The sequence below is a fragment of the Pogonomyrmex barbatus genome, unplaced genomic scaffold (assembly GCF_055798465.1).
Source record: "Pogonomyrmex barbatus isolate J1 unplaced genomic scaffold, ASM5579846v1 scaffold2, whole genome shotgun sequence".
Taxonomy (NCBI): Eukaryota; Metazoa; Arthropoda; class Insecta; order Hymenoptera; family Formicidae; genus Pogonomyrmex; species Pogonomyrmex barbatus.
In genome coordinates this window covers 2,298,362-2,322,248 of record NW_028297116.1, presented here as the reverse complement: position 1 = coordinate 2,322,248, position 23,887 = coordinate 2,298,362, and the positions used below count along the sequence as shown (strand labels likewise).

General features: G+C 32.7%; 2 protein-coding genes and 1 long non-coding RNA gene across 11 annotated transcripts; 1 reads left to right on the top strand and 2 right to left on the bottom strand.

Annotated features, from left to right (window-relative positions):
• Window positions 1–59: 59 nt before the first annotated feature.
• On the bottom strand, window positions 60–18,551 carry KrT95D (phosphofurin acidic cluster sorting protein KrT95D). Of its 3 annotated transcripts, none has more exons than XM_011643905.3 (12): window positions 18,414–18,551; window positions 14,659–14,962; window positions 14,127–14,414; window positions 13,942–14,041; window positions 13,609–13,764; window positions 11,767–11,871; window positions 8,247–8,518; window positions 7,810–8,015; window positions 7,262–7,609; window positions 6,776–7,173; window positions 6,545–6,661; window positions 60–6,340 (listed from the first exon to the last, which is right to left on the bottom strand). In XM_011643905.3, the coding sequence occupies exons 1-12, from the start codon at window positions 18,515–18,517 to the stop codon at window positions 6,210–6,212; spliced, it is 2,529 nt and encodes an 842-aa protein (XP_011642207.1). In that variant the 5' UTR covers window positions 18,518–18,551; the 3' UTR covers window positions 60–6,209. The 3 variants fall into 3 exon arrangements, with proteins under 3 accessions (XP_011642207.1, XP_011642208.1, XP_011642209.1); XM_011643906.3 differs by having other exon boundaries at window positions 11,767–11,868; XM_011643907.3 differs by lacking the exon at window positions 11,767–11,871.
• A 191-nt stretch (window positions 18,552–18,742) lies between these two features.
• Window positions 18,743–21,545, top strand: LOC105430367 (uncharacterized). 5 transcript variants are annotated; one of them, XR_016139244.1, is made up of 2 exons: window positions 18,743–18,882; window positions 19,600–21,545. It is a non-coding gene; the product is annotated as an uncharacterized LOC105430367 (long non-coding RNA). The 5 variants fall into 5 exon arrangements; XR_016139245.1 differs by having other exon boundaries at window positions 18,758–18,894; XR_016139247.1 differs by lacking the exon at window positions 18,743–18,882 and adding an exon at window positions 18,901–19,050.
• Window positions 21,451–23,590, bottom strand: Yif1 (Yip1d-interacting factor 1). 3 transcript variants are annotated; one of them, XM_089076870.1, is made up of 5 exons: window positions 23,391–23,590; window positions 23,024–23,158; window positions 22,828–22,916; window positions 22,319–22,648; window positions 21,451–22,135 (listed from the first exon to the last, which is right to left on the bottom strand). In XM_089076870.1, the coding sequence occupies exons 3-5, from the start codon at window positions 22,858–22,860 to the stop codon at window positions 21,605–21,607; spliced, it is 894 nt and encodes a 297-aa protein (XP_088932996.1). In that variant the 5' UTR covers window positions 22,861–22,916; window positions 23,024–23,158; window positions 23,391–23,590; the 3' UTR covers window positions 21,451–21,604. The 3 variants fall into 3 exon arrangements, with proteins under 3 accessions (XP_088932996.1, XP_011642211.2, XP_011642210.2); XM_011643909.3 differs by having other exon boundaries at window positions 23,090–23,158; XM_011643908.3 differs by lacking the exon at window positions 23,024–23,158 and having other exon boundaries at window positions 23,391–23,589.
• Window positions 23,591–23,887: the final 297 nt, after the last annotated feature.

The window sequence follows — 23,887 nt, the reverse complement described above, 5'->3', positions numbered from 1 at the left end:
ATTTATTTACTTATTTAGTGAAAATAAAAACATTAAGGTAAAATAATTGAAAAATTGAATACAAGATATTTTATATTTTATTGTGACATAAAGTCAAACTGTTTTATACACATCTAGAAATACCAAGTCTTTTCGTTCAAAAATTTTAAAATGAAGATGTTCGGGCCAGTACGAGCCAGCAAGCGTAAGTAGGTATTCGTGCGATAAACAATATCCGCAGTAATTATTCATGTAATTATTCACAGAGAATTTTTTCGCAGTGCGTGTTAATTCACGGTATTAATTTTGATTCTTTAGGTCGTCCTCAGCCAAATGTGATTCATCAATCGGGCTCCTTTATTCAAAAACTTTATTAACTGTACAAGAAAATCTATAGCGATATGAAGCATACGTATAATATCCACTCTATCGACAATATTTGGAATATTTGGTTAAAAAGGCAGCTAGCTAAATTTGTATAAATTTATTACAGCGATTTTTATTATTTGACTGTTTTGATCTCGATAAGCCAGATGTAATGCTTCGAAAAGCTGTGATTCTAAATGCTTTAACATTTCTCTATGTTGACAATGAATCATTATATTTTTCTATCTATTCAACTGATCTAATAGTACATTTACATCGAGCTTGTTTAGTTTACTACTCGCTCTTTCTCTCTGGCACTCTCTCATTGCCAAATTATGATATCTTAACGTAAACAGAATGTTCAAAAGGGATATAATATACAAGTATTTCACAACACACATGTATATATACTAATATATCGCGATAAACGAATTTATCGAGACGCTTTCCTCACACATCTCTATGTTATAAGCTGTACACTACTATAGAGCATATCGATATAAACATTTGAAAAGCGTTCTTAACAGTAAATAATGTATTTGTCGTCAAACACATATCAAATTATTTCAACACTATACATGTTTTTTTTTTTTTTTTTTACGTATTTATCGACGTATTAATATTTAATACTCATATAGGTAGTATTCGGTGTAAAGAAATAGATTCTCACATATTATAATGCTTTTCGTAGATTTGATTGATTGAAAATTATTTTCAGATATAACTTTTCAATGGAACAGCAAAAATAATTTTCATTTTTGTTTGTAGATCCGATGAAATTGAGTTATTCCAGCTTTATCTATTTCATTATCATTAAATTGAGTTTTATTTTCTTAACAAATCTTTTATTAATTCACTTCTTCGTGAAAGTATTGACAACAATTTGTAATGCATATAATAAGACCTGGCATAGTTTAGCACAATAAAAACGTCTACGGTTTGGAAAGCCTAACATCATCTAAGAAATCTTTTTATTTTATGAAAAGCATCAATATATTAGTTACCTTCTATAATTATTGTAAACTTTGAGCCGGTTTGTCGATATGTGATAAAACTCGCTGTACATAAAATGAGAATTTTCCGCGACAAACCTGACAAACGTGCTAACGGCCCTTCGCAATAACGTAACAAATATACGATATATATTGAAATGAATGTAAAGCGATTTGTTTTTTTATTTCATTCCATAAACAACGTACGTTGTTTATACGATAAAGAACTCATATTTCATATTTTGATTAGAATCCGAAATCTATCAATGTGTGTGCACATATACACTACATAATTATTATACTTCGTGTTTTCTGAAGTACGCTCTTTTTTTTGAACTGCGGATATTCTGTGTAAATTTCAAATCGATTTTTTTTTTGTACAAAAATAAAATATGAATTACATATATGATAAAGAAGAATTTGTTGAAACATATGGATTGTGTAATTGGACTGTGAGCACGTTATTGTTATCCTTATGATATCCTATATTTAAAATTATCTTTATACATATAAATGATGCAAGTCAATTGAGTGGTATCGTAGAAAAATCTATTTTATATAATAATAAAATCAATGGATATAATAATGGATATATAATATGAAATAATAGAGGAACTACTATGATTCATATAAAAGAGAAAACAATACTATTCTTTGAGTATAGAAATCCTGCAATTATAAGCTTGATTATTCTCTAACATATCTTTGGTACGCATTTAGAAAATTCGGAAGCACAAAACGTTCACGGAAAACGAAAAAAATTAAAAATTAAAAACCGATGTTCCCTTTTCTTGTAAACGCTCAATCTATATATATATATATATAGATTGAGTAGATATTGAGTAGATAGATATATGTGTATGTATGTGCTTCGCGAAACTAAGTAAATTAAAACGAATCAACAAAAAAATCGAGTTTTTGATCTCAGATTACCATTCGATTCATCTTCAATTTAATTTAATTTTCTTTGATTACTCTATCTCTTTCGTAGGCAAACATATCCGCTGTGTGTCCTTTAAACATTTTGAATATTGTAGCAAGGTAAAATTTGGCATCCTCTAGAAAAAAAAAAAGACACACACAGCGCAATTAAACGAGGAACACGACAAAAAAACATGAGGCACTGAACAGACGAGAAAAGAAAATAGAAAAAAAAATCTCAAGACATTTACAATGCTTCGTCAAAAACTTGAGAATATGTATAATTCTACATATGGCAGGTTTAATTGCTAACTTTGTTTCATCGTGAAACAGGGCATATCTTTCATTGTGTATCTAAAGATACACGCGATCCATTTATACGCAATAATGCTTGTTTTTTTACGTTTTCTTTTTTTTTTTTTATAGAAAGTATAATTCGTTCCAAGTTGAGTTTCATTAATGTCGCATATTCGCAATTATCAATAACTGCTGCGAGTTTCATTGTCAAAGACTATGTTGTTATGGCCACACGTTACTCGATATATCATCTGCGATACATCAGGGATTATTCCACTCGGTATGTTGAACGAACGGCATTGTTTGTCATCAGGCATTGAAGATGTAAAATGTACGACTATGTATATCATTCGATACGCATTAACAATTAATTGCAGACTAGCAAAAAGAGGAGTGCAAACGGAGATATTTCATTGCTACTTTGTATACTTTGGCAAGATACAATCATCACCAGTGCCATTGTTTCAGTCGCACTATTAGAGGATGCCGTTAAAGAGTATTTTTTTTTTATTCTCTTTACATTTGGAAACCAATCGAGTAGGCATTTATCTTTTTTTTTTTTTTTTTTTTTTTTTGTAATTTGGCATTAGGCAGTCAAAGCGACAACTACGTCGCTAAAAAACACTTTATTATCTATATTGTTATTTCTTTTATCAAATAAAGAAAAAAAAAAGGAACAAGTCAAAAAATTCATTAGGATTACATTTACATTAACAGTACCCTCTTTTAACCTTTTCAGAAGATAATTACTGTATAAACTAATACTTTTAACAATCTTATATCAATTAATAATGATATAAGTATATCGATTTTTTTAAATATATTTTATCGCATTATTTAATAATACATTAATCTAATTGAGAAACCCCGAAATCTCTCCCGAAAAGGTTAATGAAAATCTTCGCTTGCTTTACGACGATAATCGCGTTAATTTTACTTAAAGATGCCTCGACATCTCTTTGATATGATTTTTATAGTAGATAAGAGTTAAATGAAAAAATAATGTAATAGTAATAATAAAATGTAATATATATATATAATAGATCGTTTGAATAAAAGAAATCTTCCGTCGTAGAGTAAGATAAAAAAAAGTTGCATAATTATATTAAATATTCTTAGTTAATTTATCCTTAATCTTTCAGAGAAATCACAATCGTGTGCTTCTATAGGAAAGCAAAATTTATAGTAAGAATGATATGCTAACGCGAGTTAATGAGAAAACATGAATCAGGAATAAAAGCATGTCTCTAAAACAACAAATTTCTAAAAGCAGAATATTTTCCTTATATCAAAATAAAGATCAAAAATCTTATCAAATAACGTATAAAAATATTCCGGAAAACAAAATGATAAAATGTTATTATAATCAATGAATAATTTCTAAGAAATCCTTTTGTATTTACAAAATTTGTTATTATCTTCATGTTTTCTGTATATCTATTAAACTCCCGTAAATTTCAAATCATACAGTACATTGCATACATGTACTATTTGATCCTGTGCGCTAAAAAAGTGCCTGTATCACAGACTTCTTCAGTAATGACGCATCTACGCAATCTACGCATTTTCTTATCGTTTAAGCATTCATATACAATAAGTTCCACTTTAAATTTCGGATTCCAATCATTTTTGTCGATACATATTTACGTAACATTACTACAAAATTTCTTTTATTATTGTTCATACGTGTTGAATATATTGTTATAATTAACGCTAATACGATTCTTGGTATAAATACAATTAACAATTAGGGCAAATGAGAAAAGCGCGGTAAGAATTGCATAATTAATAACACATTCTTATTACAAAAAAAGCAATCATTTCGGCTCCTTATTGAGAGTCATCGTTAGTGGTATGTAATTATAAAAACCTGACTCCCAGAAGCAGTAAACATTATATGTGCTCACGTCAGTTGTCATGTCGAGTGAGGAAACACATTCACCCCGATTTACGATATCAAGTTGAACAAAGATATCGTAAAATAATTCCAAATAATATAAATTGCTATCGGTTAAAATTATATGAAAATTACAGATTAACGACCGAGTCAAAAGACAGTCAAATAGTATAACCGCAATGTAAGCGCAATTCTTATCGCGCTTTTCTGATTTGTCCTAATTATTAATTATATTATAAAGTTATTTCAAGTTTTGTATCCTATATTTTAATTATAATAAACAGATGCAAGCCGAAAAGAATTAAATCATTATTGTTTTAAAAGTCATTCATTTTTATCTCACCGACTGTACATAGCTGCAGTGAACAAAGAAAGTCTTAAAAAAAAATAAATAAATCAACAGCAAAATTTTTGATCTAACATTGAAATCCGAAATTTGTAATAAAATAATTATATATATATATATATATATATATATATATATATATATGTGTGTGTATATATAGTAGTAAGTCATGTAATTTGTATAAATTAATATTTCAGCCGAAAACACTGAAAAAATTCTTGATAATGATTTAATAGAAAAATAGACAGCTAATAATAAAGAAAATATATTGTAATATGTTTGTAACATTCGAGTTATTTTTAAAATGAATTACAAAATCTATTTTAAAAATAACTTGAATGTTATAAACATACATTTTTATGTTATATTCATCAAAACAATTTTTTAAATTACGAATATCTCTCAATATCAATTAAAAATTGTAACAGATTACACAATTGATACAATATGTGTATCAATATGCAATATGCAATATGTGTATCAATTATAATGTACATGGGTATAAACTTAAATATTGATTTTGTAATGAAAATTGTTCTTTGTTCAAGAACAAAAATATTAGATTTGAAAAAGAAACAATGATATTGCTTTATCACACATCGCTTCTTTAGCGTAATATCAAAATATCTTTAAATAATAAGATTTGGATTGTTTTGATAAAATTATAAATTAACACTAATAAAATTAGTTAGCTACATGAAATCAATAATATTATTAAATAAATAAAACGATATAAAGTAATAAGAGATATAATTTTGGAATCACATTATCATTAAAAAGATTTAAAAATTTATTATTTCTTTCAATTCTAGCATTTAAAGATATTTTAGTATATATTGAAGTAGCAACATGTCATTATATAAATACAAATGAACAACAACATTCCCATAACCAGCAAAATCTCTATACAAATGAACATTCTCAATCTAATTACTTATGATATGTTGACAAAGTGTTATGTATAATTTATATAATCTCATACTTGATGAGATAAAATTATATATTTATTAAAAGAATTTTCTGAGTCACATATATAGATATATACGTAACATAATTTTGCAAAGTATATTTTGATATATTTGTAAACACGTGTTATAATATGTGTATTATATGCAACACATACATTTTTACCTACATTTTTTGTATGATATAGAGATATCATCTCAAATGTTAAAATATTTTTCTTACTATTATCAAATAGTACAGTGAATGCAATATTAGTATTTTGAGTATCGAAATTCTCATATCTGTTTATTTTTCACTGGGCAGTCTTAAGAAGTTGATGGTTATCGGATGGTTATCATTTGCATATAAAATGAGTCAAACATTATTGTTATCAATGATGATGCGAAATACGTAAGTCGCTAAAAGCCTTAATTGTAATTGTAATTGTAATAACGGGAATTTAGATTTACGTAGTAGACGAGGTTTGCTGTTGACTATATTCCAATAACGCTATTGGAAATGTCTTGATGTGCGTTTGCCATTGCGCCGATAGTTGGAAGAATTTTACACCATACCATTCGGTACCATCAATACTCACTGTAATAAAAATAATAAATACTACTACTAAAGGATTAATGTAAAACTATTAATTAAATTAATAATAATAAGAGAAAAAAATTACAGTTTTGCAGCATTTAAATCTTTAAATCAATTTCATTTTACGTTAAATATGCATATTTGAAAATGTTATATATAATTTATAGTAAAATTCCAAAAATTTCTTTAATAAAAGAATTTTACCTCTTAATGGAATGTTGTGAGTTTTCACAAAACATATGAGACGTGTCATGCCATCCACCGATTGACTCTTTGGTTCATTTTCTTTTTCTTTTTCCTTCTTCTTGCCTAATCTCATTACTGAAAAAAGAAAAAAAAAACATTTTTTCTTTATGATACAATCTTAAATTATGCTTCTCCGAAAATTAATATTTTTTTCCTAGAAATAAATATCTAGTTTAATTTCATTCTTACTTTTTTGCTTTTTTTCTTTTGTTGTGAAATTCATAGATAAATGATGTCCTGGAATTTCTCCTAGTGAAGGAAGTCTTTGTACATGCAACGATCTAAAAGCTTGACGTAACGTGCTCTTTCCCTTTTCTCCTTGAGTCTGTTTACTCCAATAATCTATCTGCAACTCCACCGGTTCCCATCCTTCCCTTGCTGGTTGGCCCACATTAGGACTACTAGGTGGTGTCAACTTTCCAGGAGTTGGAACCGGCAAATTTGGAGGTGGTAAGGAAGGTGGAGAACCGGACATGCTAACATTACTTTCTTCCAGATCAACAGAAGCGGAAGAAGTGCTTTCTGGACAACCCACGCGAACATCATTTATAAAGGGAATAAAAATTTGGCTACTATCGTCTGTTTCCCTATGGATGTAATCAATCTCTGTTCAATGTATATGTTCAGCGCCACTTTTAAGAAGAGAATTTTGTAAAGAGAATTTGTATTGATTACCTGTATGTAACCATGGCTTCTGCTATGGGTAGTAGTAGAACCGTATTTGCGGTGGCTAGGTATTCCGAAACTCGTGCCGCGCCTTCGCTCGATCCTCCGCCTTCTCTCTCTAAAAGTTCCTTCCATTCGTCCCCGAAGAGTTTGGAATACTTTGCGTCGATAGAACTAAGATATCTCGTTAATGTGTTCGAACCGAGCGGCACCACTAAGAATTTCATATAATTCTGCCAATCTGGCGGTCTGAAGCTCAATAAATCGACATAATGACGAAGAACGGCGTTTATAAAACTATCTCCGCCAGCGATAACTACTTTTATAGGTGCCGGTGGTTTGGCAGAGCTGTTGCAACTAAACATAAAGATTTAAATTTAGTATATATATTAGAATAAATTTTCAATTTTGAGAAAATAAATCTTAAAATGAAATTGACTTGAATTCTAATGAAAACTTGATTGTATAAAATAAAAAAAGTTCATATCCATATCTTACAATGAAGAATAAGACGGAAAGAATTAAATGGTGTAATAAAATTTAAGTATGATAATTACAATTTTTGTATCCGCGTGACTAAACACGTGAATGTTGCACGTATATCAGCCGGAGAAGCGGTTGTTAAAACTTTATGGTTTCTTTCTTGAAGTTTTGTGGCAAGCACCGCACCACCGGGATCCGCTATGGATACCAGCGACACAGCCTCTGGTAAACTATCATCTGGTAATACTCGACTTAGCTGTTCGACTAAAGCTTTTCTCGGCTAAAATTAACAAATACAAATGTGATTTTAGAATACAATATTCAAAATAAAATTTTAAATATTTTAATGAAATCACATATACTTATATATTTGACGCCGCATATATATATTAATTTTTAAATAAAAAATAGAAAAACGGACATAATTTAAATGCATTAAGTATAGATGATTCATACAGAATAACGATGATTCATACGAGAGCATAATTGAATGATTGTTACTCGTAATTACCTCTGTGTTATTCAAATCGGTCGAAGGTTTCAAATCGACGCTCAGACTGTGTTTCTTAGATTTATTACTGCCAGGCGTTCCTCTATCACGCGCAAAGAGTCTACTTCTCCTTTCGGAGCTCTCGCTTTTGTTAGGCTGCTCTGTTGACTTTGGTGGTGAACCCGCCATGTAATTTGGCGGATCGTTTGCTTCGTGATCTGTCCAATTTTCAGGATGGGAATCGCTGTCGGCCCTTCGAGAACTATCATCGCTCTGTCTGTCCACTCCGCGTTCTGCAACGAAAATTCGTTACTGTCTATAAAGATATGTAACAACTTAAAATGTTATTAAAATATGATATACAAAGTGATCTTCACACAAAATCACCGGTATATATTTTAGCTTTTTTTTGTTTTTATTTTTACCTCTTCTAATACTTAATATCAAATATATCGGCAATAAATCTGATTTATTATATATATTAAATTAAAATATATTTTAAGTTACTCAAAGGACAGAAGATACTTTATTTGCTTGAAAGTAATTAAAATTAAAATTCATTAATTTCCAATTAATACAACCAATTAATGATAAGACTACGAAAAAAATCAATATTAAAATTATCATTTACTTTCTTTAATTTTATGATCAAGTTTAGAATATCGGTGATTTTAGAAAACTTTATATATGTATTTAAGTGGGACAAGTGAAAAAAAGTGAAAAAAAGCACAACTAATGTGCCAATATTAAATTGTTCACAAAATGCAGCAGGCATCATGTATACGTGAAATTTTTGCATTTTCGAAATAAATTAGATTGTTACTAACAAATTCTTATCTGCATATGTATCATACGTTTATATATTAGCTTCAAATTTATAAATATCATTAAATTTAAATGCGATCAATTTTGAAACATCCATTTCGAAATGCTAATTTCAGTTTTAAAGATGTACATGGCACCTAGGGTGCATCTTGATTCGTATAAATTGTAACGATTACCCGTCAAATTTCGAACTAAAATGTACCTGTCGAAATCGCAATCATAGCATTTATTATAGGGTATTATTGCAAATAGATAGAAGTGAATTCGTGAGATAGTGCAAGTTATCGGAAAGTCGCAATGTTATTGGAAAGCAGAGTACATGACTAAGATTGACAGAATAAAGGATACGTACGTATATACGAGTAGATAGAGAGATACAGGCCAGTACCACAGATCGAAGTCTAACAAGATTACATACAAGAAGCCGCAAATAGACACACAGCATATGTAAGGGGAGTACAGATTCACACATTATAAATACATGTACTACGACTAGATCTTTCAAATGAAATTTACTCGATAAAAATTATAATAAGAGTAACTGCAAGAAAATTTCAATAAAAATTTATTTTTATTAAAACTTATACACATCGATACATACTTATATCATTTTGACAAAATATCGCAGAGAGGATGTAAGAATAATAGAAGATACAAGATTGAGAAAAAAAAATGTCAAAAGTATGTAAATTTACACCACACACACACACACACACACACACGCACGCACACACACACACGCACGCACACACACACGCACACGCACGCACACGCACGCACGCACGCACACAGAGAGAGAAAGAAAAAAAGAGAGAATAAGAGAAAGGAAAATTAATTATTAGATGTACAAAAAAGTTCTGAGCTTTAAATTTCATACAACCGAAATAATAATTTAAATTTTATATATCTTCCCGCCCTTTTGCGGTTTTAAAGCGTTGACATTTGGCCTTCTAAAATGCCATACGGTTTGGCGTTTGATGCACATAACCTCAAAAATCAATAGTGTTCACGATAACAAAAGAGCATATTCGATTTTCCATCCACTTCGCATTTCATCTGAAGAAAAATGCTGCTGAAGCCACTGCACTGATTTGTGCTGCATATGGAGAGAACGCTGTAAGTCATGCTACATGTAAAAGATGGTATAAAAAATTTCGCCAAGGAGATTTCAGTCTTGAAGATGAATCGCGTGCTGGACGCCCTCAAAAGATTGAAACGGACGAATTGTAAGCACTGCTGGATATAAACTCTGCGCAAACTGAAAAGGAGCTTGCAAAACAGCTTGGCGTTACGCAGTAAACTATTTCCATACGTTTACATACGATGGGAAAGGTTCGGAAGGAAGGCAGATGGGTTTCCGCATGAACTGTCCGAAGACAACAAAAGTCGTCGGCGTGACACTGCACTCACTTTGCTTTCAAAGTTCCGGAAAAAAGATTTTCTGTTTTCAAAAGATTTTCTCACAAAATCATTACAGGCGATGAAAAGTGGATTCTTTATGATAATCCTAAACGTAGAAAATCATGGGTTGACCCTGGTCAATCTTCGACATCAACGCCAAAGCCCAATATCCACGCCAAGAAGGTTTTGCTCTGTATCTGGTGGGATTGGAAAGGTGTGTTGTATTACGAGTTGTTACAACCGAGTGAAACAATCACGGCAGACCGCTACCAACAATTGACCAATTTGAGCGATGCATTAGAAGAAAAGAAGCCATTTACTGGCCAAGGACGTCGTAAAGTGATCTTGCTTCATGACAATGCTCGACCACATGTTGCGAAAGCGACTCAGGACCATATCTTTGCGTTAGGCTGGGAACTTCTCCCGCACTTCCGATTACTACCTATTCCGATCGCTGCAGCATCATTTGGCTGATACACATTTCGTGAGATTTGAAGAGATACGAAAATGCATTGATGACTTTATCGCTTCGAAGTCGGTGAGCTTCTATCGTCAAGGAATTCGCAAGCTACCCGAAAGATGGCAAAAGGTCGTTGATGCAAACGGGGAATATTTCGCTGATTAATATTTTTTTGTTTGTTTTTGAATAAAGATTGAATTTTACAAAAAAAAAAAGCTCAAAACTTTTTTGTACATCTAATACATACAGAGGCATTTAATATTTGAACAAATGAGAAACAAAATGTGCCGCTTCGATTATTCTTGCATTTGGCAATATTAGAAAGATATATTGCATTATTAATGAAAAAGTTAAAATATAATTTACACACACACACACACACACACACACACACACACACACACACACACACACACACACACACACAAATTATAGATTGCTTGTTTAAGCATAAATCGCGCGAAGCCACTTAATTACCAAGTGTGATTGAAACACCAAGCTTCGGTCGATTAGCAAGGTCATTCATGCGCTGGAGTTTCTTCTCCAATCTACAAAATTATTGTTACTGAATTGTTTTCAATATTTCCTTGACATCTTATTAGAAATGTAATATATAAATTTTAACAAATTGCTTTTATAATCTAAATGTTTATTGTATTCATATCGGTTGCAATTACAGAAAAAAAAAAGATCAAATTAAATAATATTCCAAGAAACATTAACTTTATTATATAGATGGCTCTCTTACATCGCATGCTATATTCAAACGCATAATACGTGCTGTTTGATAAGAAGCGGAATCCTTAGAATGTTCCTACTATTGAGTTCTCGTAAGATTAATTAATATTTACATACCCGGAGTTGTGTGTCCGATACGATGTTTCTCTTTAGTCGGCTGACCCGCGAGCTGTTGACATGTGGTAGTCGCTGAGACAGTTCCAGTGTCCTCGTTGGTTACTACTATCGAATCGTAACATGCAACAGTGCAAAGCCAACCCACCAGACTTTCACTTAGTTCAAAGGATTTGAATCTGAGTAAGCTATGGAATTGTTAAGGTCCTAATTCTTAGACAATGATGATATTAGCACTTTTCAAATATATTGAATTATGATGTCAAAAGCGAAAACTCATATAAGAAAAAAATATAAAAGATATCTTTCGCTTTTAATATCATAATCCAATAGTAGCAGTGAGAGACTAGGAGTCTTAATTTCGCTCAACATAAGCAATTATGTTTGTTTACTTAGCCTTTGCACCTTTTCCATACAACACAAGGTAACAAAAAATTTATATAATTATGTGTTATATAATTATGCGTTTTTAAAAAGCTAAAATTAAAGCTTTTGCGCTCCCTTGTTTAACTAAAAGAAATATATTTTGCATTAACAAAACAAAAATAAGGGGAGCCTGCTGTTATTTCTTCCTAAGAATATCCTACCTACCGTAACAGATCCTAGTTTGAACGACAAAATATGAAGAAATTTCATATTTAATTCTAGTAATCTTAAAAAGATGATTTGTGATATTTTACGTGAAACGCGATATAAAATAATAGCCATTAGTGTTTCTTAAAATGTTTAATCAAAATTTTCAAAAAAGAGCTTGGTTGGCATTTAGCAGATCCGATATGCCATGTAATAAATAATTTACAAAATATAAATATATATTGATAATACATTATCCTTTTAATCTAAAATATCTACTTTGAATAATCTATAAATAAGAACTTTGGACGAATGCAAAGGGCATTCGGATTGCAATAGCCACATCATGCTGCTTCGCCAAAACACCAACAGCTTGATCAAATTGTGAATAATAAACGCACTTTTGGCAGTTACAAATTGTACATTTTTATGAAATTGATTTGTTGAAAAACTTTTCTTTTTCAGGCATAGCATATTGTGCACGATGTATAATCTATAATAGTATCTATATGTTATAGTCTCTTCATTTATATATAAGAGATCATTTTTTTCTGAATATTTCATGTGCGAAAATCGATAGGAGACCATAAGAAAAATTGATTTCAATTCTTAATTTTCATTCAATATTCACGATTAAGGCAGCAGATAAGTTTCTTACGTAATATTTTTTTACATTGAATATAAGCCTAACAGTTATAGTTTTTATTTCAGATCACAAAGACACATCACAAAGAACTTATAATTTAAAAAATATTTTTATTTTAGAAAAAATGTCTTATCATATACATGTTATCAAGTAACTAAGAATAAAAGTTAATTTTCCTTTCCTTCTTTTAATTCATTTTGTTTAACATGCAACATGTGTTAACATGTCTTTTAAAAAACACTTATAGATAATATCGAAGATGTAAATAAATAGATAATTCCAATATTTTTATTGGAAATTCCAACAAAATGATATTTAACTGCAAAAAGTGAGAGTATTTAACAAGTGTTTAATTAATAGCCTAGAGCAAAAGCGAGTCAAATACAATGAGTTTGAAACATAATGAATCTTCCTTACCGTAATATTATATATGACTTAACAGTACCAACATTTGTTTAAACACCAGCCCTTAATACGTTTTGTCTATGTATTACTTAAATGTTAGATTTCAACATCGGCACACTGAACTAATTTCCAAGTATCGATAAAATACCTTGCCACGTATCACACGTATGTCACACATTTTATCAGAATACGCAAAATGATTGGATTATATAATAACTTACCAGAGTGAGGTGGCGCGAGGAGAGATCGACTAGAGCTGAAAAATGGTCTTAGCGATGGCTTCGGTGTACTACTAACAGACATGGTATCCAATTCTGGTCCACTGTCCGACAAGTCTTCTAATTCATCAAATAATTCTTCTATTTCCATATCACCGCCTTTGATAAAACATTTAAATAAAAAATTTATTTTAAAACTGACCCTATTTATTTAATTCTAAAATTGGTTTTAAGATTTAAAAATAACGTTACATAACATTACATACAGAAAACTTTTATTAAAGAAAGCTGAATTTCTTACACTAATTTTCTTCATAATTTCTTTATTATACACACCCGAAAGTTTCTGCCCAATTTCCTCTTGATCATGCTCCAACTCCTCGGATACTCTAAATCGCTTTAGCAGAGCTATAAACTTTTGCTTTAAATTTCTTTGCTGTAAAAATACAATAAACATGAAATCTGATGGAAACATAATAAGAGATGAGGGATTTTAGGCTAAATAAAAATATTGTGCGCACCCTGGCATTTGGTGGGATTTTTCCACGACTCTTTCGCCTATGTACTTCTAACGTAGGCTCACTATCGCTGCCTTCCGCCTCGCCCTCCGAGCTAAATTCTTCCTCTTCGTCGCTGAATTCTGGACATAGCCTCTCGTTGGGATCAATCGTCAGTCTTTTATCATGGTCAACCGGCTGGGAACTTAGGGCAACAACGCTCACACGCGCCAGTGGAACCGCGTGACCACCGTACTTCTCTGCTTTATCCGATATCAGTTCCAATTCGAGATCCATTTGCTTTTGTAGCACCTATAAAAAGTTAAAAATTATTATAATGAAAAAAAAAATCTAAATAAAATTTATCTGCCCGACGTAACATAATCAATACAATACATCTTTGTCTTTTTCGGAAAATATATCTTATAGATTACATTAGACTATTACATTAATTATTTATACCAATAAAGTTGTTTTATTTGATATAAAAATATGAATTTTGTGCAAAAAAATAAATCTAAAATAAATTTTATGTTTGGAAAATAAGATCGCTTACTTGCGCCATGTTAACGATCCCTTCCGCGAGCGTCTTGTATCCGAGCATCGTACGATTCTTGTATCGCTTTCGCCTCTGCAATAATATCAAGAGTTTGTTGCCGTCCCTCTTGAGAAAATGCGGATACTGAAGGGCAAATTGCAATTCCAGCTCCGTGTCGAGTATGCCACCGGTGGGTATAGCCATCTCGTTGGAACGCAAAGTTCTTTTGGAGCTCTGCATCTTGACCGCGATGCTGATGGACGCTAGATCCGAGCCGAGCGGTCGGAGTATCACTAATCGAGTTAACGTCAGGGAACACAGCCTAAAAATAAAGCGAAACCAAATCGAGATATTATTTCAAGAGGACTTAAGGACCTAAGACTCAAGGATATTTTAAGGTTCGAGCCAAAGATTTCCTGATGGACGACATCCGATCGAAGATATATTCATCGGCACAAGTATAAATAATCAAAGGACCAAAAAAAAAAAAAAATGTTTATATACGAGTACCTCAGAGTTAAACCAAACGTAAATGCCATGACGTAGCTATTAATCGAATAAGCAATTTGAAGACTTCTATGGGGCTACGCGAGTGGATAATATCGATCAATATAATTCCTTTCCGAGTGGGGAAACGATCGGCGTGACAACCAAGGTATCTACGAGGATACATATAAGGCTCGTTCGACAGGTAAAAACGGACGTCGTATATATTTATCCTGTATGAGGATGAAACCAAATCAATCCAAGGAAGAACCAAAAAGAAAGAGAGAATTATTAATTTTGCCAAACATGTGTGACATTCAATGTCTCTTGTATCGGGGTATTTCTGTATGTGAGTTAACGTTAATGCGATCGATCATCAATTTTGTGGTGTTCACGGATGAATAAAGAAGAATCACGAGCAGCAAATCCCGGATACTCTTGAAAAATTCCGGCGGGAAGATATTCTCGACGAGCACGCAAGGCATCGTGCAATCTGTAAAAATCGGATTCAACGGATTTTTGCCAAGAAGTTACCAGAGCCAGTTTGAAGGAAATTAATGGAAGTCTTCGATGGAGAAAACAGGCTAAATGTACCGAACGACGGCATTCTTTGGCAGGGGAAATAGAAAAAGTGATATCCTCGTACGATGGGCACTTGAATTTCGTCGGAGATTGTGTGTGGGAGAATAAAAGGCCGTACGACTGAAACCTAGGGCACAGCGAGCAACTCTTTTTATGGAATATAAAATTTTCTTTCACGGCCAATCGGTCCTTACTCCGTTTGAGCTCCCTTCCTACATAATTTACTTCTCGATGATACGCGCGATAGAGTCTATACCAAGTGGAAAACATCGTCGACGAAACCCTTATTAAGCGCGGAGAGGGGAGAAGAAGGAGGGGGTTATCGGCGTTATTTATGAAGAGGGTTTCCGGGGACGTTGGGGGGGCGAGTAACTAAATATAGCCGCAGAAACTACAGGTGGCACGTCATCACTCGAGCGCGTATTTATTTTACATGTGCACACACGTGACCATTTCGTTGGTGATAATACGATCGATCCCCCGAGGGATCGATGTAAATTTGAATTTCATCCGTTGTCATCTCCGAAAGACTCCGTTTGAATATACGCATTCTATCGGAAATTGCTCCAATTTATCCGAATCGTCCGGATATCCATATTTTTTTAAAGATATTTTTTCGCGTGCATTAAAATACAGCGGAACATCTACCCACGCTATCGTTGCGTTTCGTCGTTTACGGCATCACCGCCAGTGGCCCATTACTATCGCTATATATGTCGATTATTCGGGGGGAGGGGGGAGGGGAAGAAAAAAAGAGAAAAAAAAGAGAGAGAGAGAGAGAGAGAGGGAGAAAAAATATTTCCGATAAAAGTGCTCTCGGATAATCCGAGGAATAAAAATATTCGACATGCGCGGGCAAGTATCGTAATATTTAATCTCTATCCACGATTGAAGATAAGCGATATAATCGTTAAACTTAAACGCGGGATTAGGACATTTGAGGACATCTGCGTAGTTCGAAATGCCGATATCAAGTGCCGTTTCGATGAGATACGCATTCGCATCGCTGTTGTATATTTATAAATTTTGCTCGCGACGTATCCTCAAGGCGTCTCGGAAAATCTTTCTTAGGGAACTTCCTAGAGAAATCGACAGTATTGTAACCGGTGACGGCTAATTAACATAGTCGCGACTGCATTCGAGCGCATTCGAATTTATACCGAATTAACCGCTGACTTTTGCCAAACACGTGCCAGATATCAGTGGTTTGCCAGTAATCGAGAGTTTAAAATACAATAATCGTATTTCGTCACATGCGCCAACGCGGTTCGCTAGCTGCGTACATACAGATAAAGATAAACGCAGCAGTCTCTTTGCGCGACATAACTTTACAATCGATTAAGATATTTATAGTGAAAAGGACATAGTTTTGCCGGATAACATATATATATAGACATTTAAAAGTTGGCGTTGTAGATATCTAAAACTAGATAAGAATTTATCGGAACAAATGCATCTTTGATGTCGCGCTCGCGAATTGAAAAAAAAACGCCCTATTTTCATTTAAACCTAACACTCTCATCATCGACAATATAAAACATTTCAAGTAACTAATTTATATATATGATAGATAAAATATGTTCGTTATATACTTTTCGAACGTTACAAAAAAAAAATAATAATATCTTCTTGTACCATTTGTTTCTAATAGCTTACTAAAGTGGTTTACAACATGGTTTTCCTTTGTCTGAATATTTACTCAATTATAATAACTGTATTCTTATTAGAATTACGTTTCAAAATTTGAATTACAAACAGAGAGTAAATTTAAAAGAAAAAAAATTTTAACAGAATTTTGAATTTGTTAATTACTCATTATTGATCAATTGTATGTAGATGTAATATAAAAATTTAAAGAAATCAGGATTGTTTTATAGATTTATAATTTTTAACTAAAAATATATATCGTATATATTTTTTAGGATAAAGAAAAAGAAATTTAAATACATTTGAAGATTAAACGTAGATTAATTAAAATTTTCATATTTAATGGGAGATTTTTTATTTATTGTTAATATTATTTATTTCTGTTTGTAAAACTTGCCAATATCTCTCGATCCTTCAACATATCGTTGACGTTCAACATCTCTCAACATTCTATTTCAAATGTTCACGAAAATAACGAGAAATAATTTGCCTCGTATTAACTTTTCGTATTGACATTTTTCCGATATGTGTCATTCGTCGACATCGGAGATTAACAATAATAAATATCGATCTGCTATCGCTTGTTCTAAGAATATATAGAATAAAGAGCATAAAGAATATTAAACGCGATATAAAATATCAATGATTACGGAAGGCGAACTCGTTTCCATTCATAAGCGCGATAAGCGCGGATCTGTCAGTTTTCGTTGACAGTTGCGATCGTCGTTGTCGTTTCGTTCAGTCACAAGTGGATGCGACGTGTGTCATACGACTCTGTGACTCAACTGCGAAGAAAGAGACTCGAGGCGTCCGTCCGCTCGTGAATCAAGGTGGACCCGAAAATACGATCACCCTAAGATAGACACCCCGAGTGAAATCGAGCGGGGGAACAAAAGAACGTGTGCGAACGCTTGTCGCGGAGTCGGAGAAACGCGTTACTTGGCGTCCACCATAATATAAAAAAAAAAAAAAAAAAAAAAAAAAAATCGAATGCCAAACGAAGCGCGACGCGGCTCGAGGAATGCCGGAAAGATCGTTGCGAAAATATGCTTCGTTACCTGGGTATGCAATTCGGGGGAGTACGATCCACCTCCCAGGTGGCAAATAGCTTCATGGGAACGGGCCGAGTGGCCGGGGCCGTCACCTTCATCCGTTCCGCCATTTTTGGCCCTGACGGCCCACGAGACACACGCGCAACACCTACGTCTCACCACGTCCCGCGGCTGCTCGCGGACGACTACTATCAATGACCGTGAAGAACAGTGAAGAACGCGGCCCAACGCGGAAAGCCTCGCCGATGCCGACGGGCGATTCCGGGTTGGCCCCGTGGCGCCACGTCTCTGCGTCTCTGCCTGCCCGTGCGCGATCAGCCGGAATGAGAATTGCCGGAATCAGGAGGAACATGCCGCGACATCTCGCCAACTCGATACGAAATAATTTTATCGGAGCCAATTATTATCGACGTTGTACATACGTACGATCGAAACAGGAATATCAAGGAACAGGAGCAGAGTCTACATGTAAAATGTATAGTAAAATGTACAGTAATGTAAAATATATATAGTCTATATTGAATTGCGCGTAAACGATGTAAACTTTATAAATTATATAAATTACGTATAAAATGTCATCTACTAATAAACTATAACCTGAATTAATTATAGAAGACTTATTTAATATTGGGCCGTTCGGAAAGTAATTTCGTTTTTTTTCCTACGTGTGTCGTTAGTTGTATTCCTAAGTCCCGGTATACAATAAGTGATTTTAAGCCTTAAACCATAAGAAATGGACAAATCATAGAATAGAAATCGAAAAATAGGAGAATAATCATCTATGATTGATCAATTTCTTATGGCTTAAGGCTTAAATCACCTATTGTAGACCGGGATGGGTGGCGCCCGATTGCCCACGTTGCCAAGTGGCCAATTTAAAATATAAATATTATAATTATTTGATTGGTTGATCTAATAAAAAATCTCAAGGCATCAGTCGCTGTACGTAGCTGTGTCCAATTGCGTGGTCAAACGGGACGCTCCCGACCGAGACTAATCAGCTAACTTCATTCTAAATCTAATAATATTGTCCTCATGTATTCTGATAGCTAATCTATCAAAATATATTTATTATAAAAATCTTGTGGTTCTGTGCGGTAGTTTTTTTCGTATGTCACTTTAAGAATGGAAAATCAGAAGGAGCATTTTCTGTATATTTTTTCTGTATATTTTCTTTTTTATTTCTGAAAAGGTAAAACTGCAGTTCAAAGAAATTATGTGAACTATATGGAGAAGATGTATTAACAGAACGCCAGTGCCAAAACTGGTTTACAAAATTTCGTTCCGACAATTTCGATCTTGAGGATGCATCACGTTCTGGAAGGTCAGTTGTAACTGATAAGAACAAGATAAAGGCATTGGTTGAAGCAAACCGCCAAATAATAATAGAAATTGCAACGATATTAAATTTGTCGAATTCGACCATTCATGACCATATGAAATGATGCTTGGTTTCGTTTCAAAGCTCGATGTTTGGGTTCCACATGTTCTCAAGGAAAGATTTGCTTCATCATATTGACATCTGCGATTTGTTGCTTAAATATGAAGAAAGCGATTCATTTCTGAAGCGAATCATAACTGATGATGAAAAATGGATTGTTTATAACAATGTTAAACGCAAGTGATCATGGAGCAGAACAGATAAGCCAGCTCAGAGCACGAAAATCAATATTCACCAAAAAAAGTGATGCTCTCTGTTTGGTGGGATTTCAAGAGTATTGTTTTTTTTGAATTTCTCAGATAATTCCACAAATAATTCAAAAGTGTACTGCCGCCAATTGGACAAATTGAGTGATTCCATCAGGCAGAAGAGATCCAAGTTAATCAACAAAAAAAAAAAACGTAGTGTTCCACCATGATAACGCCAGACTTAATACAAATTTAATGATTCGCCAGAAACTATTACAGCTTGGATGAGATGTGCTACCGCACTATATTCGCTAGATTTGGCACCCTCCAATTATTATTACTTGTTTTGATTTTTACAAAACTCTTTAAACGAAAAAACATTTAGCTCAAATGGAGATGTCAAAAATCATTTGGTTCAGTCGCTTTGGTTTAATCGCTATTAATTTAAAAACTATTATATGCCTTGGCATTTTCATATTAGAATTTTCGTCTTATTTTTAAGTCAGCAATATGTTATAAAAATTTCGGTCGCGAGTTGTGGGACACTCTATATATTGGATCATTCGAAAAGTAATTTCGTTTTTTCTCAGAAAAATAAATGACAACTTTTTTATAGTTTAAAATATTTCAGTCAATTATGTATTGACCATTTTGAGCCAATATCTTCTGCTATCTTTTTGATAGTTGCATGATTCCATGCTCGTAGAACTTTTAATCTTTTCTTGCAAAAAACTATTATAGCCTCGGCATTTTCATATTAGAATTTTCGTCTTATTTTTAAGTCAGGAATAAAAATTTCGGTCGCGAGTTGTGGGACATCTTGTATATAAAATTTGTCTAAATAAAATATACTATTTACAAATGATACATATAACATATATAATAAATACGTAATTAATTAGAAAATAAATTGATATTTTTATTTGAATCTAATATAATTATAATGAAAATTTTATCATTTTACCACAACTTTTTAATTTTTAGTAGTATATATTTTTATTATTAATACACTAAAATCAAATATATATATATATATATATATATATATATATATTAATATATATATTAATTTTAAAACTTAATTACTTTTTTTCTGTATTGTATTCTGTATTTCCCAATTTACAATAATTTACATGTATTGTCTACATGAAAACAATTTACGTAAACATGTGAACAATACATAAAAAAGTCGTATAGATATAATCTTGAAATATACGTCTCCCACTAAAGAGAACCCTCAAATCTCGAAATCTCAAGATGAAACATTGCTTGATAGCATTTGATAGAAACTCATTTTTAGACAAATCTCATTACATATATCCGATTTTGTGAAAAAAAAAATATAAAATGATATCTTGTACCACAATTGAAAAAATGTCTTTATTCGTTAGAAATGTAAAAACAAACTAATGCATTATATATCTAAGTGATAATATAATATTGGGTTTTATTACAAAAAATGTACAGGTGATATTAGTAACCAAATAATAAATATACAATTTTCTTTTCCTTTTCTTTCTCTCTCTTTCCTTGCTATATGTTTTATAGATTTCTCGCATTTATGTTATTTAAATCAAATGATACGATAACCACCACATTAAAACGGGTTGCATACCAGCCAAAGACAGTATAAAGTAAAGTCGTCTCTTATTACCAGAGGCTGTGTACGAACTGTGGCCTTGTGGAATGACTCTTAATTTTAATGATCGCATTAGAAAGACACCTAAAGAAGCGCTGAAGTAGAGTAGCATCACATAGTAACCAAACTTGCGAAATAGCAACGATATTAACAGAGCCGCGTTAATACCGACATACTTATATCCGCAATATGCCACCAAATCTAATGTCATTAAACTCGTTTGAACATTCATCACGTACAAACTCACGGTATGAATGAGTAATTCGATCAAACCCCAAGCAAGAGCGGAGCTAGCTAGTATACCTAGTTGTTCGTGAGTGAAACGTCCTTGCATGCCTAAAACTAGTCCTGCCATAGCAACATATGTGAAAAACGCCATTGTGGGAATATACATATCTGGTGCATTAGTCTCATATCGTGGTTGCAATGGTACATCTTGTTCATATTTTACAGTCCAGTCCTATAAGAAGGCATTATTATTGAATTTGTGCGATAGACACTTCAATTGATTTTAATATCTTCAGCTTTTAATTTTTATAAATTTATTTTTATGTAAAACAAAAAAATAACAAAATTATTAAAATAATATTTTAACTGTCTAATAAATTCGTTTCTTTTTTTAAGCAATTTTTATAAAACTTACCTTATGCGTAAATGGGAAGAACAACAGCATTAATTTTGTGAAGACATAATCAGTATTTACAGCAAAGTAATATTTCAACGCTGTAACTGGCACATATTTCTCAAAATGCTGTTTTCCAGTACCAACCAGTGCGTTTCCATATTGTACAGCCATGTTTGTGACAACTGGTTGAGCCAAGAATTGTGTAGCAAATTGTGAGCTCGCAAATTCTCTTCCTTGATTATCATTGGATGGATAACTCGACATTTGTGGGTTAAATCCATATGGAGGTGGTCCTTGTCCAGCAACATTAAAGCCATATTCTGGCATCGCACCATTATTTATGGGCATCTAAAATTAAAGTAATAATTGAAAATCCAATGTAACAGAAATTTTGTGATAAATATATAAAAATATAAACAAAAACATGTTAACATAAACTTTTTCTAATAGAATAGCAATTTTGTTTAAAATTGGTTGATTCCAATAAACGCTATATAAAATAGAATAATAAATTTGATAAAATTTACCTGTTGATTATACATATATGGATTCTGTGTCATTGGAGGAGTTGGTGTGGATAAACCAGCTGATGGATCTAATAATCTTTTTGGTTTTCCTGTTAATAAACAATTTATCTCTATGTAAAATGAGAATAATAAAATTATTTTATTTTATTATTTTTAAATGCTACTTGATAATAATAATAAAATTTTATTTATGCACTATTTGAAATGTAATAGACAGTAAGTTCTTTGCAGCTAAATATTTTTATATTTTTATATTTTTCACCCTCTCCGCCTTTTCCTCATATCTAATTGCACATTTCGTTTCAAGTGTAGAGAGTATAGCACGGTGTAGCTGTAAAGAACAGACTTATTATGCACAATAAGCCGCTATTACATGACTAATATTATTCGTGAGAAAGAACAATCCACGCACAAACAAGCCTATTTCCCGCGAGAGGGGCATTACCGAAATAAATACAACAAGACTAAGGATTATCGATATTGTTGATATCGAAAATACACGCAAATACACGGAAAAAACATGTAGCAAGTTTACATCTGTCATTCGTAGGTTACGCTCTTACCTCGGCGTGCATTTGAGTGATTGTAATTCATATTTCTACGATCTGTGTCACGTCCCTCGATCTGTGCTCCTAAACAGCAGGATAAGCTGCACTTTGTTCGCACGTAGGAATCCTGATTATGTGCGGACGATGAGATCAAAAACAACTTGCGTTACACCACGTCGCCATGTTCCGCTCCTCCGTTCCGCTCTTTCTTGCTCTTTCTACTTGATCGTCATTATGGTACCTCTTACTTTTACGCAGGCTTCACAATGCACTCGGCGATCGTCGACGACGCAACGGACTCGCTGTCCAATGAAGAGATATATTTTCTAACGGCAAAGCGGTATTAGTCGGAAAGTCCCTAGAAAGTGTATCGGCCGCGGTCCGATTCATGCTCAAAGCATTTTTGACGTCATTCTATCTTTATTGTTCATTAGATGTAAAACAAGGATAGAATGACGCCAATAGTGCTTTGAGCGTGAAATCGGATCGCGGCCTATCATTGAACATCAAAC